Source organism: Bufo bufo, chromosome 2 (genome assembly GCF_905171765.1).
Source record: "Bufo bufo chromosome 2, aBufBuf1.1, whole genome shotgun sequence".
NCBI classification, from domain to species: domain Eukaryota; kingdom Metazoa; phylum Chordata; class Amphibia; order Anura; family Bufonidae; genus Bufo; species Bufo bufo.
This window is the reverse complement of record NC_053390.1, coordinates 13,524,363-13,540,860: the sequence shown is the minus strand read 5'-3', so window position 1 is coordinate 13,540,860 and position 16,498 is coordinate 13,524,363. Positions and strand designations below refer to the sequence as shown.

The 16,498-nt window shown below is 45.6% G+C and overlaps 1 protein-coding gene across 1 annotated transcript in view; it reads left to right on the top strand.

The window, feature by feature from the left end:
* The first annotated feature begins 632 nt into the window (after positions 1-632).
* The window catches only part of LOC120990618 (zinc finger protein 271-like), a 136,070-nt gene continuing 120,204 nt past the window's right edge, over positions 633-16,498 (top strand). The window contains exon 1 of the mRNA XM_040419536.1: positions 633-1,964. Within this exon, the coding sequence (XP_040275470.1) occupies positions 633-1,964 (1,332 nt within the window). The remainder of the gene's footprint in view (positions 1,965-16,498) is intronic.

The window sequence follows — 16,498 nt, the reverse complement described above, 5'->3', positions numbered from 1 at the left end:
GTGGCTATATTGGTCACTGATTTGTTTTTGTTTTGTTTTTGAATGTCAGAAATGTATATTTGTGAATGTTGAGATGTTATATTGGTTTCACTGGTAAAAATAAATAATTGAAATGGGTATATATTTGTTTTTTGTTAAGTTGCCTAATAATTATGCACAGTAATAGTCACCTGCACACACAGATATCCCCCTAAAATAGCTAAAATGAAAAAACAAACTAAAAACTACTTCCAAAAATATTCAGCTTTGATATTAATGAGTTTTTTGGGTTCATTGAGAACATAGTTGTTGTTCAATAATAAAATTAATCCTCAAAAATACAACTTGCCTAATAATTCTGCACTCCCTGTATTTACTGTATGTAATAAAAGTCATGACCTGGTGTAAACCAGAATCCTGGACTTTGTCAGTAAGTTATAGAAGCTTTGTAAGGCTGGAATTACAAGTGCAATTTTTTTGGCCAAAGTCAGGAATGGATTCTAAATGAATGAACACTTCTTCTTGCTGGATCAACTTCCAGCCTAATCGGAATGTTTTAAGTTTTTCTACTCTGTAGTTTGCAAAAAAAACTTTTAAAACAAGTTTTCATTTTTATCTTAACAGAAAATTCCAGTAAGAAATGTGAAAAGGTCATGTTACTACTAGATGAAGATATCATGCAGCGCTCTTCAGGAGAAAACCTCATTACCCTTAATGTACATCCAGGACTTCACAGTACAGATCTGTCATATAATCCTCCTAATTATGAGGAACCTTCTCCTGACCAATCACAGATTGTTACCGCAAGTACAAATCAGGAAAGGATTAAAAGGTTTCATTGTGGTAAAGAATCCACAAACAGCTCAGGACTTTCTACTCACCGAAGACGTCACAAAGGAGAGAAAATGTATTCATGTTCAGAATGTGGGAAATGTTTTACAGATAAATCACATCTTGTTATACATGTGAGAACTCACACAGGAGAGAAACCATATTCATGTTCAGAATGTGGGAACTGTTTCACACAGAAATCAAATCTTATTGCACATAAGAGATGTCACACAGGAGAGAAAATGTATTTATGTTCAGAATGTGGGAAATGTTTTACAGAGAAATCAAAACTTGTTATACATGTGAGAACTCACACTGGGGAAAAGCCATATTCATGTTCAGAATGTGGGAAATATTTCACACAGAAAGCAGTACTTGTTAGACATAAGAGAAGTCACACAGGAGAGAAGCCATATTCGTGTTCAGAATGTGGGAAATGTTTTACACAGAATTCACATCTTGTTAAACACCAGAGATTTCATACAGGAGAGAAACCATATTCATGTTCAGAATGTGGGAAATGTTATAGACAAACATCACATCTTGTTAGACATAAGAGAATTCACACAGGAGAGAAACCGTATTCATGTTTAGAATGTGGAAACTGTTTTACATATAAATCAGATCTTGTTAAACATCAGAGATGTCACACAGGAGAGAAAGCATATACATGTTCACAATGTGGGAAATGTTTTGCGCAAAAATCAGATCTATTTAAGCATAAGAGAAGTCACACAGGAGAGAAACCATATTCATGTTCAGAATTTGGGAACTGTTTCACACAGAAATCAAATCTTATTGCACATAAGAGATGTCACACAGGAGAGAAAATGTATTTATGTTCAGAATGTGGGAAATGTTTTACAGAGAAATCAAAACTTGTTATACATGTGAGAACTCACACTGGGGAAAAGCCATATTCATGTTCAGAATGTGGGAAATATTTCACACAGAAATCAGTACTTGATAGACATAAGAGAAGTCACACAGGAGAGAAGCCATATTCGTGTTCAGAATGTGGGAAATGTTTTACACATAAATCAAATCTTGTTAAACACCAGAGATTTCATACAGGAGAGAAACCATATTCATGTTCAGAATGTGGGAAATGTTTTTCAGATAAATCAAATCTTCTAAAACATAAGAGGAATCACATATGAGAGAAGCTGCATTCAGAATGAGAAAAATGTTTTTGCTTCTAAAGCCATAATTAGGGGTCATTAGTGAAGTCACGCAAGAGAGAAGCCATATGGCCACAATATAGTAAAACAATATATCACTGGGTCATAGACATTGTTTTCATTTCAGGTTGAATATTTGGATATAAAAGCTTAATTGATGTCACTTAACGGCTTCTATAAAACATCTGATAAATCCTGTTTAGGAAGACATATATTCTGTCATGACTTAACGTATTTCTCACCCCATAAGACGCAAAAGCGAATGCTGCAATTTTTATATCGCTAACACTGATATATCGCCCACAGCCTGCGATGTATCAGGGGGAGGGAGGAGGGTCTGGAGCCCAGCAACTGTTGGAATTGCGGCGGGGCCTGGTGCAGTCACTGTTCTCTTTTACACCGGGCCCTGCCGCTCATAGCAGTATTCATATGTAAACTGTAATCCTTAACCTCCTTTAACTTTAGTTAAGTAGCACTATCCAGTGTACTACTACTTACTATCAAGCTCCCGTACCGTAGCAGGCAGAGCAGCCAGCAGCTGTAACGTCACTCACTCGCGTCACGTGCCTGCTTCCGTGACGTGAGTGAGTGAAGTTACAGCTGCTGGCCGCTCTGCCTGCGATGGTACGGGAGTTTGATAGTAAGTAGTAGTACACTGGATAGCGCTACTTAACTAAAGTTAAAGGAGGTTAAGGATTACAGTTTACATATGAATACTGTTGTGAGCGGCAGGGCCCAGTGTATTGGGGGATACTGTTATGGGGGGGGGATTTGTGGATGAAATATCTGGTATACGATGCTATATATGTGTCATCCACAGATCTCCCCCATAACAGTGTCATTGTCACGGTCCCTCAGGTGACTGATGTCAGGAAATCAAGGAGATTGGCTGAGCGTGGAGGAATCTAACAGCCTCCTTGATTTATCTTGATTCAGTGTTAATAGGGTTAATGACCACTTCCCTTCTGTCAGCTGTTGCTCAGTGGTCATCACTTCTACCCTTTATAGTCTGACCCCACCCTTCTGACTTTGCGGTAGATAGCTTCATTTGGGTTTGGCTGGTGTGATTTTGTTTCTGGTGTTCCTGCTTGTCCGTCTCTTCAGAAGTTAAGTGTCGCATTTGTTTGTGTTTGTTATATTCCCTGTTGTTTGTATCTGGGCCTGAGACAGAGACTTTCATTCGTCCATCTGGGGAGGAATGGGTTGTCTCTGGTCCTAACCTTTTCCAGGGCCTTATAGGGATATAAAGGCCTAGGTATACTGCATATGAATATTCTCACCTTCAAGGTCTATTCATATTAATAAATAGTTAGGACTCTGATTAGGGTTATCTAGGAGGTGACCTGTTTCTTCCCCAGTTTCCAGGCCCAGTTACTGTTCCCCTTCCCTCCTGTGTTCAGTGTGGAGTTTTCCCCCACACTGATTGTGACATTATCTACCGCCAAATAAACCGCCATTTTGTTCAGGTCAGTGCAGCTATGGATCCTATATCTGTACTGGTTGAACAGCTGCCGGGACTGTCTTTGGAGGTAGCTGACCTCCAAGCGACAGTCTTAAGGATTCAGAGACAACAGGCGGCTGGTTCCAATGGTGGGTACCAGGCCTGCTCTGAACCTAAGGTTGCTCTCTTGGGCAGATTTTTTTGGGGGTAGTGACAATTTCATTCGGTTCAGGGAATCGTGTAAGTTGTACTTTAAGCTGCGTCCATACTCTTCTGGGGATGAGTGTCAACGTGTGGGTATGATAATTTCTTTGCTTAAGGATGATGCACAGTCGTGGGTTTTTTCTCTGCCGACCGGATCACCATTCCTCCAGTCGGTAGATGAATGTTTTAGAGCCTTGGGTCTTATTTATGATGACCTGGATCGGATCTCTCAGGCTGAGACCAAGTTACATGGTTTACGGCAGGGAGAACGCTCCACGGAAATGTATTGCTCTGAATTTTGGAGATGGGCTACGGATACAGAGTGGAATGATCCTGCTCTCCGTAGCCAGTTCTGTCAGGGTCTGTCTGAGAGGCTGCAGGACGCGTTGGCCTTTCATGAAAAATCAGCCAGTCATTGGAAGCAGCTACGTATGTCCCTTGCTGTAGGTCTGGATAGACGCTTGAGGGGGAGATCTAAGGGTCCTCACCCTCAGGACGTACTGTCAAATAAGGCGGCGGCTTCCTTTGACACTTGGGGTAAAGAGACACCTGTGGCTACACCTTGGGAGGAGCCTATGCAGTTGGGGGAGCTACTCCTGGGACTGCTGGTAAGAGCTCTGGTCATATGAAGGGAGTCTGTTTTTGTTGTGGAAAGAAGGGACATTTTGTGAATATTTGTCCGTACATTCGACGTCAAGGTGTAAACAAAAAACATTGCTTAATCCCCAAATTACTATTGGTGGTGTGGGTGGGGAGCAAGAAAACTAACTTTTTTAGTCATTTACTGGTAGTACCCGATTTTTCTGGTCTGCCGAGGTGGCGCTAGAGTCCAAAACTGTGGAAATCGAGGTATTTATCGACAGTGGGGCTGGGGTTAACCTGATTGATGGACAGTTTGTTCGTATTCATGGGTTGGCTACTAGTGCACTAGAGAAATGCATTTCTGTCTTTGCAATTGATTCTGCACCTCTTACCCAAAAATGCCTGTCGCAGGTGGTAAATGATATCCATTTAAGAGAGTGATTTCCATCAGGAATCTGTCTCATATTATGTGTTGGAGGGTCTGCCTGCTCCGATGGTTTTGGGCTTACCATGGCTAAGCAAACATAACCCTACCATCGACTGGCAAGTGAGACAGATTCTCGATTCGAGTGATTTTTGCATGGACAACTGTCTTAATGCGTCTTTCTCTGTGGTCACCACTAAAACTGTACTCTCGTTCATTTCTGAATTTTTTTATGTGTTTTCTGAGAGTGGTAACCAGGAATTGCCCCCGCATCAGGAGTATGATTGTCCCGTCAATCTTATTCCTGGAGCTAAACTGCCCAAATCTCGGTTGTATACTCCTTAGGAGCCGAAAGAAAGGCTACGCGAGAGTATATCACCGAGAGCTTGGCGAAGGGTCATATCAGACCATCCAAATTTTCAGTGGCTGCTGGGTTGTTCTTTGTAAAAATAAAAAAAAGATGGTACCCTTAGACCATGTCTCGACAACCGTATTTCCGTCTGTGATCCTTACACCCTTCCTTTGATTCCGGATTTGTTTAGTCAGATTGTCGGTGCCAAGGTGTTCTCTAAATTGGATCTGAGGGGGGCATATAATCTGGTAAGGATCAGGGAGGGGGATGAGTGGAAGACCGCATTTTGAAAACCTGGTCATGCCCTTTGGGTTAAACAACGCTCCTGCGGTTTTTCAACACTTTATCAATCTTTCATCATCTGGTGGGGAGATTTGTTGTTGTATATCTGGATGACCTACCAATTTATTCTCCAGACATGGAGACTCATAAGGAGCATGTGAGACAGGTGTTACAGATTCTAAGAAAGAATAAATAGTATGCGAAGATGAAAAAATATGTTTTTGCTGTTCAGGAAGTGCAATTCCTTGGTTACCTGCTCTCACTTTCAGGTTTTCGTATGGATCCCGAGAAAGTCCATGCGGTGTTGGACTGGGATCGACCCGAAAATCGAAGAGCTTATGCGTTTTTTGGGATTTACCAACGACTACCGTAAATTAATCTTGAACTATTCAACTGTGGTTAAACCTTTAACAGGCATGACTAGGAAGGGGGTCAATTTCTCTGTTTGGTCGGAGGTGGCATTACAAGCCTTTTCTGTTATGAAGTAATGTTTTGCTTCAGCCCCTATTCTGGTGCAACCGGACGTGTCTCAGCCATTCATTGTAGAGGTTGATGCATCCGAGGTAGGGGTGGGAGCAGTTTTTTTTTTTTCAAGGTCCTTAACCTGGTAAATGGCACCCATGTGCTTTTTTCTCTAAAAAACTCTCAACTGCTGAAAGAAATTATGACGTGGGTAATAGGGAATTGCTGGCCATTAAGTTGGCTTTGAAGAATGATGCCATTGGTTGGAAAGAGCAATTCATCCTATTACGGTGATTACTGATCACAAAAATGTGGCTTACCTTGAGTTGGCTAAACGACTGAATCCAAGGAAGGCCAGATGGTTGCTGTTTTCTACCAGATTTAACTTCATTGTCACTTACCACCATGGGGTTAAGAACGTCAAGGTGGGTGCTTTGTTGCGCAGTTTTCCTGGGGGGGGGGGGGTAATTCTAAAGATCCTAGTCCTATTTTGTTTGAAGGGGTAGTCATCTCTGCCCTATATCCTGATCTTGAGGCTAAGGTGTTGGATGCCCAAGAGGATGCACTGGACTCTTGTCTTCCAGGGAAATTGTTTGTTCCTTCAGACTTACATCATAAGGTATTTGAGGAACATCTCTGTTCTGTCTTGGCTGGACACCCTGGGAGTAGATCCACTGTCGATCTCATCTCGCGCAGATTTTGGTGGCCGGGGCTGCGTAAGTGTGTTGAGGACTATGTGTCAGCCTGTTGTACCTGTGCTCATGCTAAGGTGACACATACTCAGCCTTCTGGATCTCTTCTTCTGTTACCCATCCCGTCTAGACCTTGGACGTATTTGTCCATGGACTTTATCACGGATTTACCGAATTATTTGAGAAAAAACGTGATCCTGGTGGTAGTTGATCGGTTTAGCAAAATGGCGCATTTTATAGCATTGCCGGCTCTACCTAATGCCAAGACTCTTGCATAGGTGTTTGTTGATAACGTGAAACTACATGGCATTCCCTCTGATGTGGTGTCTGATCGGGGGACTCAGTTTGTTTCCAGATTCTGGAAAGCGTTCTGTACTCGACTGGGGGTACAATTGTCCTTTTCTTCGGTATTTCCTGCTCAGTCGAATGGACAGACGGAGAGCACCAATCAGAATCTGGAGACCTACTTGAGATGTTTTGTTTTGGAGAACCAGGAGGAGTGGTCTTTATTCTTGTCGTTAGCTGAGTTTGCCATTAATAACCGTAGACAGGAGTCCACTGATAAGTCGCCGTTTTTTGGGGCATATGGATTCCATCTGCAGTTTGGCACATTGTCTGGTTCTCAAACTTCCATCATTCCTGAGGAGGAAAGATTTTCCCTTTCTTTGTTTTCGATTTGGCGAAAAATTCAAAATAACCTGAAAAAGATGGGCAACAGGTATAAGCGTTTGGCTGACAGGAGACGTATGAATGGTCCGGACCTGAGAGTGGGTTATTCTGTGTGGCTGTCCACAAGAAACATTAAGCTTAAGGTACCTACTTTGAAGTTGGGCCCTAGATGTATTGGTCCATATAAGATCACTGCCATTGTTAACACTGTAGCCTTCCGTCTTGAACTTCCTCAGGCTTTGAAAATTCATAACGTATTTCATGCCTCCCGCTCCTGTCATGGTGGACGGTAAATTAGCATTTTAAGTCAGCAGGATTGTGGACTCCAGAGTTCTCTGTAGATCCCTCCAGTCTCTCGTCCACTGGAAGGGTTACGGACCAGAGGAGAGGATGTGCGTTCCAGCGGCCGCTGTTAATGCGAATCGTCTGGTGAAGGCCTTTCACAGAGTACATCCTGCTAAGGTTGGTCCTGTGTGCCCGGAGGTCAACCGTAGAAGGGGGTTACTGTCACGGTCCCTCACTTGACTGATGTCAGGAAATCAAGGAGATTGGCTGAGCGTGGAGGAATCTAACAGCCTCCTTGATTTATCTTGATTCAGTGTTAATAGGGTTAATGACCACTTCCCTTCTCTCAGCCGTTGCTCAGTGGTTATCACTTCTACTAGGGGTGGGCGATATAGGCGATATGCAATATAAATTTGTGCCACGATATGGATTTTGTGCATATCGCCTATATCACCGGACCGCGATATGATTGCGCTCTCGGCGCGCACCATATTCTCCTGAACCGGCACAGTGGAGAAGGAGGGAGTCCCTCCCCACTGTGCGTGGCTGCCGCTGACCACCAATAAGAACAGAGGAGGAGGGGAGGGTCTGTGGCCACTGCGTCACCAATGAATGTGCCGGCCATATCCCGGCCCCTATGACTGCACGCTGCGATCCGCCGCAATTAACCCCTCAGTTGAGGGGTTAATCGCACGGATCACAGCATCCTGTCAGAAGTCGGGTGCCGGGAATGTTCTTCAGTCTCTGCATTGGTGGCAGTGGACTGTTCCGATCGGAGTCCCAGCAGTGTAATGCTGGGGCTCCGATCGGTTACCATGGCAGCCAGGAGTCACGCTACTGAAGTCCTGGCTGCCATGGTATGTTAGTGAGCAGCATTATACTCACGTGCGCCGTGGCCGCCGGTCGCTCCTTCTTCTGTCTGTGCGGTGCATTGCTAATGCTTATAGCATTAGCAATGCGCCGCACAGACCTATGAGAAGAAGGAGCGCCCGGCGGCCATGGCGCACGTGAGTATAATGCTGCTCACCAATAGAGATGTCGCGAACATAAAATTTTCCGTTCGCGAACGCGAATTTCCGCAAATGTTGGCGAACCGCCATAGACTTAAATAAGCAGGCGAATTTTAAAACCCACAGGGACTCTTTCTGGCCACAATAGTGATGGAAAAGTTGTTTCAAGGGGACTAACACCTGGACTGTGGCATGCCGGAGGGGGATCCATGGCAAAACTCCCATGGAAAATTACATAGTTGACGCAGAGTCTTGTTTTAATCCATAAAGGGCATAAATCACCTAACATTCCTAAATTGTTTGGAATAACGTGCTTTAAAACATCAGGTATGATGTTGTATCGATCAGGTAGTGTAAGGGCTGTTTCACACGAGCGGATGCCGTGCGTGACATCCGCTCCGTGAATGACAGCAAAGACCCGATGCAGACTGCAGAAGCACGGAGCATTAACATTATAACGTTATTTCGTAGTAAAGAGATCACAGAGAGGCACGGAGCATTATCAATCATGTTAATGCTCCGTGCTTCTGCAGTCTGCATCGGGTCTTGGCTGTCATTCACGGAGCGGATGTCACGCACGGCATCCGCTCGTGTGAAACAGCCCTAAGGGATACGCCCGCTTCACAGTGACAGACCAAACTCCCCATTTAACGCACCGCAAACAGTCCATTTGCACAACCGCAAACTCCCCATTTGCACAAGGTTGGATACCAAGCTAGCCATGTCCCGTTCCTTGTCCTCACTGATGTCATTGAAGGTCTCTTCCTCCACCCAGCCACGTACAACACCAAGGGTCCCCGAAAGGTGACAACAAGCTCCCTGGGACGCCTGCTGTGGTTGGTCTTCCACCTCCTCAAAGCCACCTTCCTCCTCTGACTCCTCTTCTTCAGACTCCTCTCTCTGCGTTGCCTCTCTCTGCATTATTATAAGGTGTGTTAAGTAGTACTATTCTTATCCGTTTAATCCCTGTTACGTCCCCTATCGGGGGACGTGTATATGGCATCGATTTTAGGAAACGGAAGATGGAAAAAGATGCTTGGTCAGTCCTCCTAATTCAAATTTGGGGCACTGCGCGTGCAATCTAATGTGCCACCAGATAGGAGTGGTGTGTTAAGTAGTTCTATTCTTATCAGTTTAATCTCTGTTACGTCCCCTATCAGGGGATGTGTATGGAATAGATTTTAGACAACCGCAAAGAGTTGTCAATAGTTGACACACTCATGACATAAATTTTATACCTCTATGCGTCAATCTTGGTGTAGTTATGACTGTGCTCGTGCGCACGTTTGGGAGATTGCAGGCGATGGGGGTTTTTACAAAGCCTATGGTCGTGCTGAGGTAGTTCAGTGACAGTTAAGTGACCCAGAAAACAATGATTCTGCAGTGTGGGCCCATTGTTGGCCTAGTAGGCCTTAATGATCCCCTTAGATGATCACAAAGAAAATTAATGTTTTTTCTATGCAAAATTATCCAGCCGATCGCTTTTGGTCTGTTCACAATGAAGCAACGACCTTATCATCTGGGGTGTGCCAACATTGCCATTGCCAACACACTCATAGAGGTGGGCGCTTCATTGTGATACGCAAGCCCCTTCACCACAACAAGGTAACGATCACGAAGGGGAATTGACACATGTATGTGCCTTTTTTTTTGTTTGGTTTTTGAAGCCACAGTGCAGCACCAGAGGCCAGAAAAATTAGGCATGTACACATGCCTGAAAAATTATGTATTGTTGCAGCCGCTGCTGTAGCAACGGCCAGAAAAATTGATGTTTGTTTCCCAGGCAGAATGTGCCCTAAAACATTGCGGCTTGAACCCTAGTTGGTGGCGGATAAGTCACGCAAGTCATCCGGCATTCAGAGATAAAATACAGAAGTGTGTGGAACATTTTTTGCCCAAGGCAGCTCATCTCATCAGGCCTTTTTTAGTCAAATGTATCGCCCACTGTCAGTCCCTTCGGGATCCATCCCTCATTCATCTTAATAAAGGTGAGGTAATCTAGACTTTTTTGACCTAGGCGACTTCTCTTCTCAGTGACAATACCTCCTGCTGCTCTGAAGGTCCTTTCTGACAGGACACTTGAAGCGGGGCAGGCCAGAAGTTCTATCGCAAATTGGGATAGCTCAGGCCACAGGTCAAGCCTGCACACCCAGTAGTCAAGGGGTTCATCGCTCCTCAGAGTGTCGATATCTGCAGTTAAGGCGAGGTAGTCTGCTACCTGTCGGTCGAGTCGTTCTCTGAGGGTGGAAGGGCTGTGGCGATGTATAGGACTTAAAAAGCTCTGCATGTCCTCCATCAACAACACGTCTGTAAAGCATCCTGTCCTTGCCGGCGTGGTCGTGGGAGGAGGAGGATTACTTTCACCTCTTCCCCTGTTAGATTCCCGTTGTGCTGTGACATCACCCTTATACGCTGTGTAAAGCATACTTTTTAATTTATTTTGGAACTGCTGCATCCTTTCCGACTTGCGGTAATTCTGTAACATTTCAGGCACTTTCTGCTTATACCGGGGGTGTAGTAGCGTAGACACCCAGTACTGGTCGTTCTCCTTCAGCCTTTTTATACGAGGGTCCCTCAACAGGCACGACACCATGAAAGACCCCATTTGCACGAGGTTGGATGCCGAGCTCATGTCCCGTTTCTCATCCTCAGTGATCTCACTGAAGGCATGCTCTTCCCCCCCAGCCACGTACAACACCACGGGTACCAGATAGGTGACAACAAGCACCCTGGGATGCCTGTTGTGGTTGGTCTTCCTCCTCCTCCTCAAAGACACATTCCTCCTCTGACTCCTCTTCCTCACAATCCGCAGGTCCAGCAAGCGATGCTGATAAGACTGTTTCTGGTGGTGATGGTGACCACAACTCTTCCTCTTCACACTCATCTACGGCCTGATCCAGCACTCTTCGCAGGGCACGCTCCAGGAAGAAAACAAATGGTATGATGTCGCTGATGGTGCCTTCGGTGCGACTGACTAGGTTTGTCACCTCCTCAAAAGGACACATGAGCCTACAGGCATTGTGCATGTGCGTCCAGTAACGGGGCAAAAAAAATTCCCAGCTCCACAGAGGCTGTCCTAGCACCCCGGTCATACAAATATTCGTTAACGGCTTTTTCTTGTTGGAGCAGGCGGTCGAACATTAGGAGTGTTGAATTCCAATGTGTCGGGCTGTCGCAAATCAAGCGCCTCACTGGCATGTTGTTTCGCCGCTGGATATCTGAAAAGTGCGCCATGGCCGTGTAGGAACGCCTGAAATGGCCACACACCTTCCTGGCCTGCTTCAGGACGTCCGGTAAGCCTGGGTACTTATGCACAAAGCGTTGTACGATCAGATTACACACATGTGCCATGCACGGCACATGTGTCAACTTGCTCAAATTCAATGCCGCCAACAAATTGCTTCTGTTGTCACACACCACTTTGCTGATCTTCAGTTGGTGCGGAGTCAGCCACTGATCCACCTGTGCGTTCAGGGCGGACAGGAGTGCTGGTCCGGTGTGACTCTCTGCTTTCAGGCAAGTCAACCCCAAGACGGCGTGACACTGCCGTATCCGAGATGTGGAATAGCCCCTGGGGAGCTGGGGGGGTGCCATTGATGTGGAGCAAGACGCAGCAGCAGAAGACTCAGCCGAGGAGGTTATGGAAGAGGATGGAGTAGGAGGAGTAGAGGAGGTGGCAGCAGGCCTGCCTGCAAGTTGTGGCGGTGTCACCAACTCCTCTGCAGAGCCACGCATTCCATGCTTGGCAGCCGTCAGCAGGTTTACCCAATGCGCAGTGTAGGTGATATACCTGCCCTGACCGTGCTTTGCAGACCAGGTATCAGTGGTCAGATGGACCCTTGCCCCAACACTGTGTCCCAAACATGCCATTACTTCCTTTTGCACAATCGAGTACAGGTTGGGGATTGCCTTTTTTGCAAAGAAATTTCGGCCGGGTACCTTCCACTGCGGTGTCCCAATAGCTAAAAATATTTGGAACGCCTCAGACTCCACCAGCTTGTATGGTAAAAGCTGGCGGGCTAAGAGTTCAGACAAGCCAGCTGTCAGACGCCGGGCAAGGGGGTGACTTTGTGACATTGGCTTCTTACGCTCAAACATGTCCTTGACAGACACCTGACTGTGGGCAGATGAGCAGGAACTGCTCAAGGCGAGAGACGGAGTGGCGGATGGTTGAGAGGGGGCAAGGAGGACAGCAGTGGTTGACGTGGCTGAAGATGCTGGACCAGGAGGAGGATGGCGGCTTTGAGTTTGTGTGCTGCTTGTACTCATGTGTTGATCCCATCGGCGTTTGTGATGTGCGATCATGTGCCTTCGCAAAGCAGTTGTACCTAGGTGGGTGTTGGACTTCCCACGACTCAGTTTCTTTTGGCACAGGTTGCAAATTGCATCGCTGTTGTCAGAGGCAGACACACACAAAAAATGCCACACTGCTGAGCTCTGCAATGACGGCATTCTGGTGGTGGCAACAGCATGCGTTGATTGGCGTGCTGTCTGGCTGACCCCGGGTGCCGATGCATGCTGTCTGACTGTGCCACTAGCTTCTTGCGACGACCTCCCCCTGCTTCCAACTCGTCTCCTCCTCCTCTCTGTCTCCCCATCTGAACTTTCCCCCTGTTCTTCTTCTCTTCTAGCGGGCACCCACGTGACATCCACGGACACATCGTCATCATCAACCGCTTCACTTGTATCTGACAACTCAGCAAAGGAAGCAGCAGCGGGTACAACATCATCATCATCACACCGTACGTCCATGTGTGTAATGCTGCCTGACTGAGACATATCCCTGTTATCTACATCCTCTGGCAATAATGGTTGCGCATCACTCATTTCTTCCAACTGATGTGTAAATAACTCCTCTGACAGATCAAGTGAAGCGGCTGTGGTGCTAGTGTTGGTGGTGGCGGCAGGCGGGCGAGTGGTAACGTGAGAGGTGCCCAAAGCTGAGCTGGAGGAGGATGGCGCGTCAAGGTTCCGAGCGGAAGCTGTAGAAGATTGGGTGTCCTGTGTTAGCCAGTCATCTATGTCCTCAGAACTTTTCGAGTTCAGGGTACGTGGCCTCTGAACACTGGGCATTATTCTAGGGCCAAAGCCAATCACAGCACCACGACGGCCCCTGCGGGGTGGCCTGCCTCTGCCTGTCATTTTTTTTTTAGATTAGTTAAGTTGTACTATGCGTGCAAGCTACTGTGACACCAGATATGAGTGGCACTGTGCACTGGCAGAAGTTGGCAGAGTAGACACTGTAGGTCTGACACACACGCTTGCAGACAACTAACTGCTATTCAATCTATTACAGTCAAAAAAAAATTTTTTTTTTTTATGTGCACTACTGTTACACCAGATATGAGTTGCACTGGTGTGACACTGTGCCCTTGCAGGCCCTGAAACACACACGCGTGCAGGCAACTGACTGCTATTATATTACAGTCAAAAAAGTTAGCTTTTTAAAAAAATGCAAGCTATTGTGACACCAGATATGAGTGGTGGCACTGGGCAAGTGGGCACAGTATAAGCTGTGAGCCTGACACACACGCTGGCAGGCAGGCAACTGCAATTAGATTACACAGGGAAAAAAAAAAAGCAGACTGATGTTCTAGCCCTAAAAAGGGCTTTTTGGGGTGCTGTCCTTACAGCAGAGATCAGATGAGTCCTCCAGGACTGTAGTGGACACTGAATACACTGGCCTAGCTATCGATTTCCCTATTAAATCAGCAGCAGCACTGTCCCTCCTCTCACTAAGAATGCAGCTTCCGAATGAATCTAAAATGGACGCTGTACAGGAGGTGGGAGGGTTTGGGAGGGAGGGTCTGCTGCTGCTGATGGGCTGGAATGTGTCTGCTGACTGTGAAGTACAGGGTCAAAGTTTACTCAATGATGATGAATAGGGGGCGGACCGAACATCGCATATGTTCGCCTGCCGCGGCGAACGCGAACAAGCTATGTTCGCCGGGAAACATCTCTACTCACTAACATACCATGGCAGCCAGGACTTCAGGCCCACTGCCCACTGCCACCAATGATGGGGGGGAGGAGGGGGACCCTGTGGCCACTGCCACCAATGATTAATACTGGGGAGGGAGGGGGGGTGGGTTCGAGTTACCAGAGGGAGCTGATAAGAGGGAGAGGCTGGGGGGCACATGAGAGGCTGGGGGGCACATGAGAGGCTGGGGGGCGGATCAGAGGCTGGGGGGCACATGAGAGGCTGGCTGCTGTTGTGTGCACAAAGCACAGGGAAGCAGGAAGAGTTTAAAGTCCTATTCACCCTAATAGAGCTATATGACAAGGGTTCTAGCCCTTAAGGAGGCTAATAGTTATTAAATAAAAAGTAAAAAAAAAAAAGTTTAAACACCCCCCTCCCAAATATAGAAAACAATATATTGCGATATATATCGCACATACTTAAAATTATATTGCAATATAGATTTTAGGCCATATCGCCCACCTCTAACTTCTACCCTTTATAGTCTGACCCCACCCTTCTGACTATGTGGTAGATAGCTTCATTTGGGTTTGGCTGAGCTGATGTGAGTTTGTTTCTGGTGTTCCTGCTTGTCCGTCTCTTCAGAAGTTGTGTCGCACTTGTGTTTGTTATATTCTCTGTAGTTTGTATCTGGGCCTGAGACAGAGACTTCCATTCGTCCATCTGGGGAGGAATGGGTTTACTCTGGTCCTAACCTTTTCCAGGACCTTATAGGGATATAAAGGCCTAGGTACCCTGCATATGAATATTCCTACCTTCAAGGTCTATTCATATTGATAGATAGTTAGGGCCTGGATTAGATCCCCCTCCCCATAACAGTGCCATCCACAGATCCTCCATAGCAGTGTCATCCACAGATCCTCCATAGCAGTGTCATCCACATATCCCCCATAATAGTGTCATCCACAAATCCTCCATAAGTGTCATCCACAGACCACTATTAGTTCAAAACCCACCAAAAGCATACATTTTGGTTCAAAATATATTTTTTTCTTAATTTCATCCTCAAAAACCTAGGTGCGTCTTATGGGCCAGTGCGTCTTAAAGGGTGAAAAATACGGTACATTTTAAATCTTACAGTTAACCCTTTCAGCCCCGGAGGGTTTTTTGCATTTTCGTTTTTTACTCCCTGCCTTTCCGGGACTTTTTTCTTTTCCGTTTACATAGCCGTATGAGAGCTTGATTTTTGCAGGACAAATTGCATAATTTCACCATTTAATATTGCAAACAATGTAGTGGGGAGATGGGAAAAAAAATTCTATGCGGAGTGAAATTGTAAAAATAACGCAATTATGCAACACTTATATGGTTTTTTTTTTTACGGGGTTCCCTATACGGTAAACTTTAAAAAAAAAATGTGTTGTGACCTCTATAACTTTTTTTGCAGTTATGTGTACGGTGCTGTGTGACAGCACATTTTTTATGATCTTCTGTTTTTTATTCATACCATTCTGGGGTATCATTTTGAGTATTTTTTTTTTCCATTTTGCCATTTGCCATATCTGAAAAATATTTATTAGTTTAAAAGTATGGGCACTTTTGCATATTTGGTGAAAGAGGGTTATTTTTTTTTTAAACTTTTTTTTTTTTTACAGTATTTTATAGTTCCCATTGGGAACATCAGATTTCTTCTCTCATACACCTACATTGGAGTGTATGAGAGTTACAATGTATTCCTATGAAGCTCTGCCACAGGCAGGGGCTTCATAGGAGCTAACATGCGGCAGCTTCAGTTCATTAGGACTGAGGCTGCCGCACAATTCACCCGGCTCCCATGATCCTCATGTTTGACCACAGCATCTGAAGGGTTAAAAGTCTGAGATCATTGTTACCGCCAGTCACGGACATTAGCTGCTGGTGTCTGCTGTATGAAACAGCAGGCACCTGGCAGCTATGGTGCATGTGAAAGCTTATTGTTCCTTCTGGAAATTAAGTAATAAATCCTCAACCTTCCTGATCTCTTTACTCCAGGCAAAATAGATCTCAGGACATCTGGAAAGATCTAGGGAATGGAGATGATATTCAACACTACAGTAAAGCTCATAACAGACACTGGAAGGAGGACACCTGATTATAGTTACCAAAAAACAATCCTTTGGAGTAAGAAGGAATCTGAAGAACCGA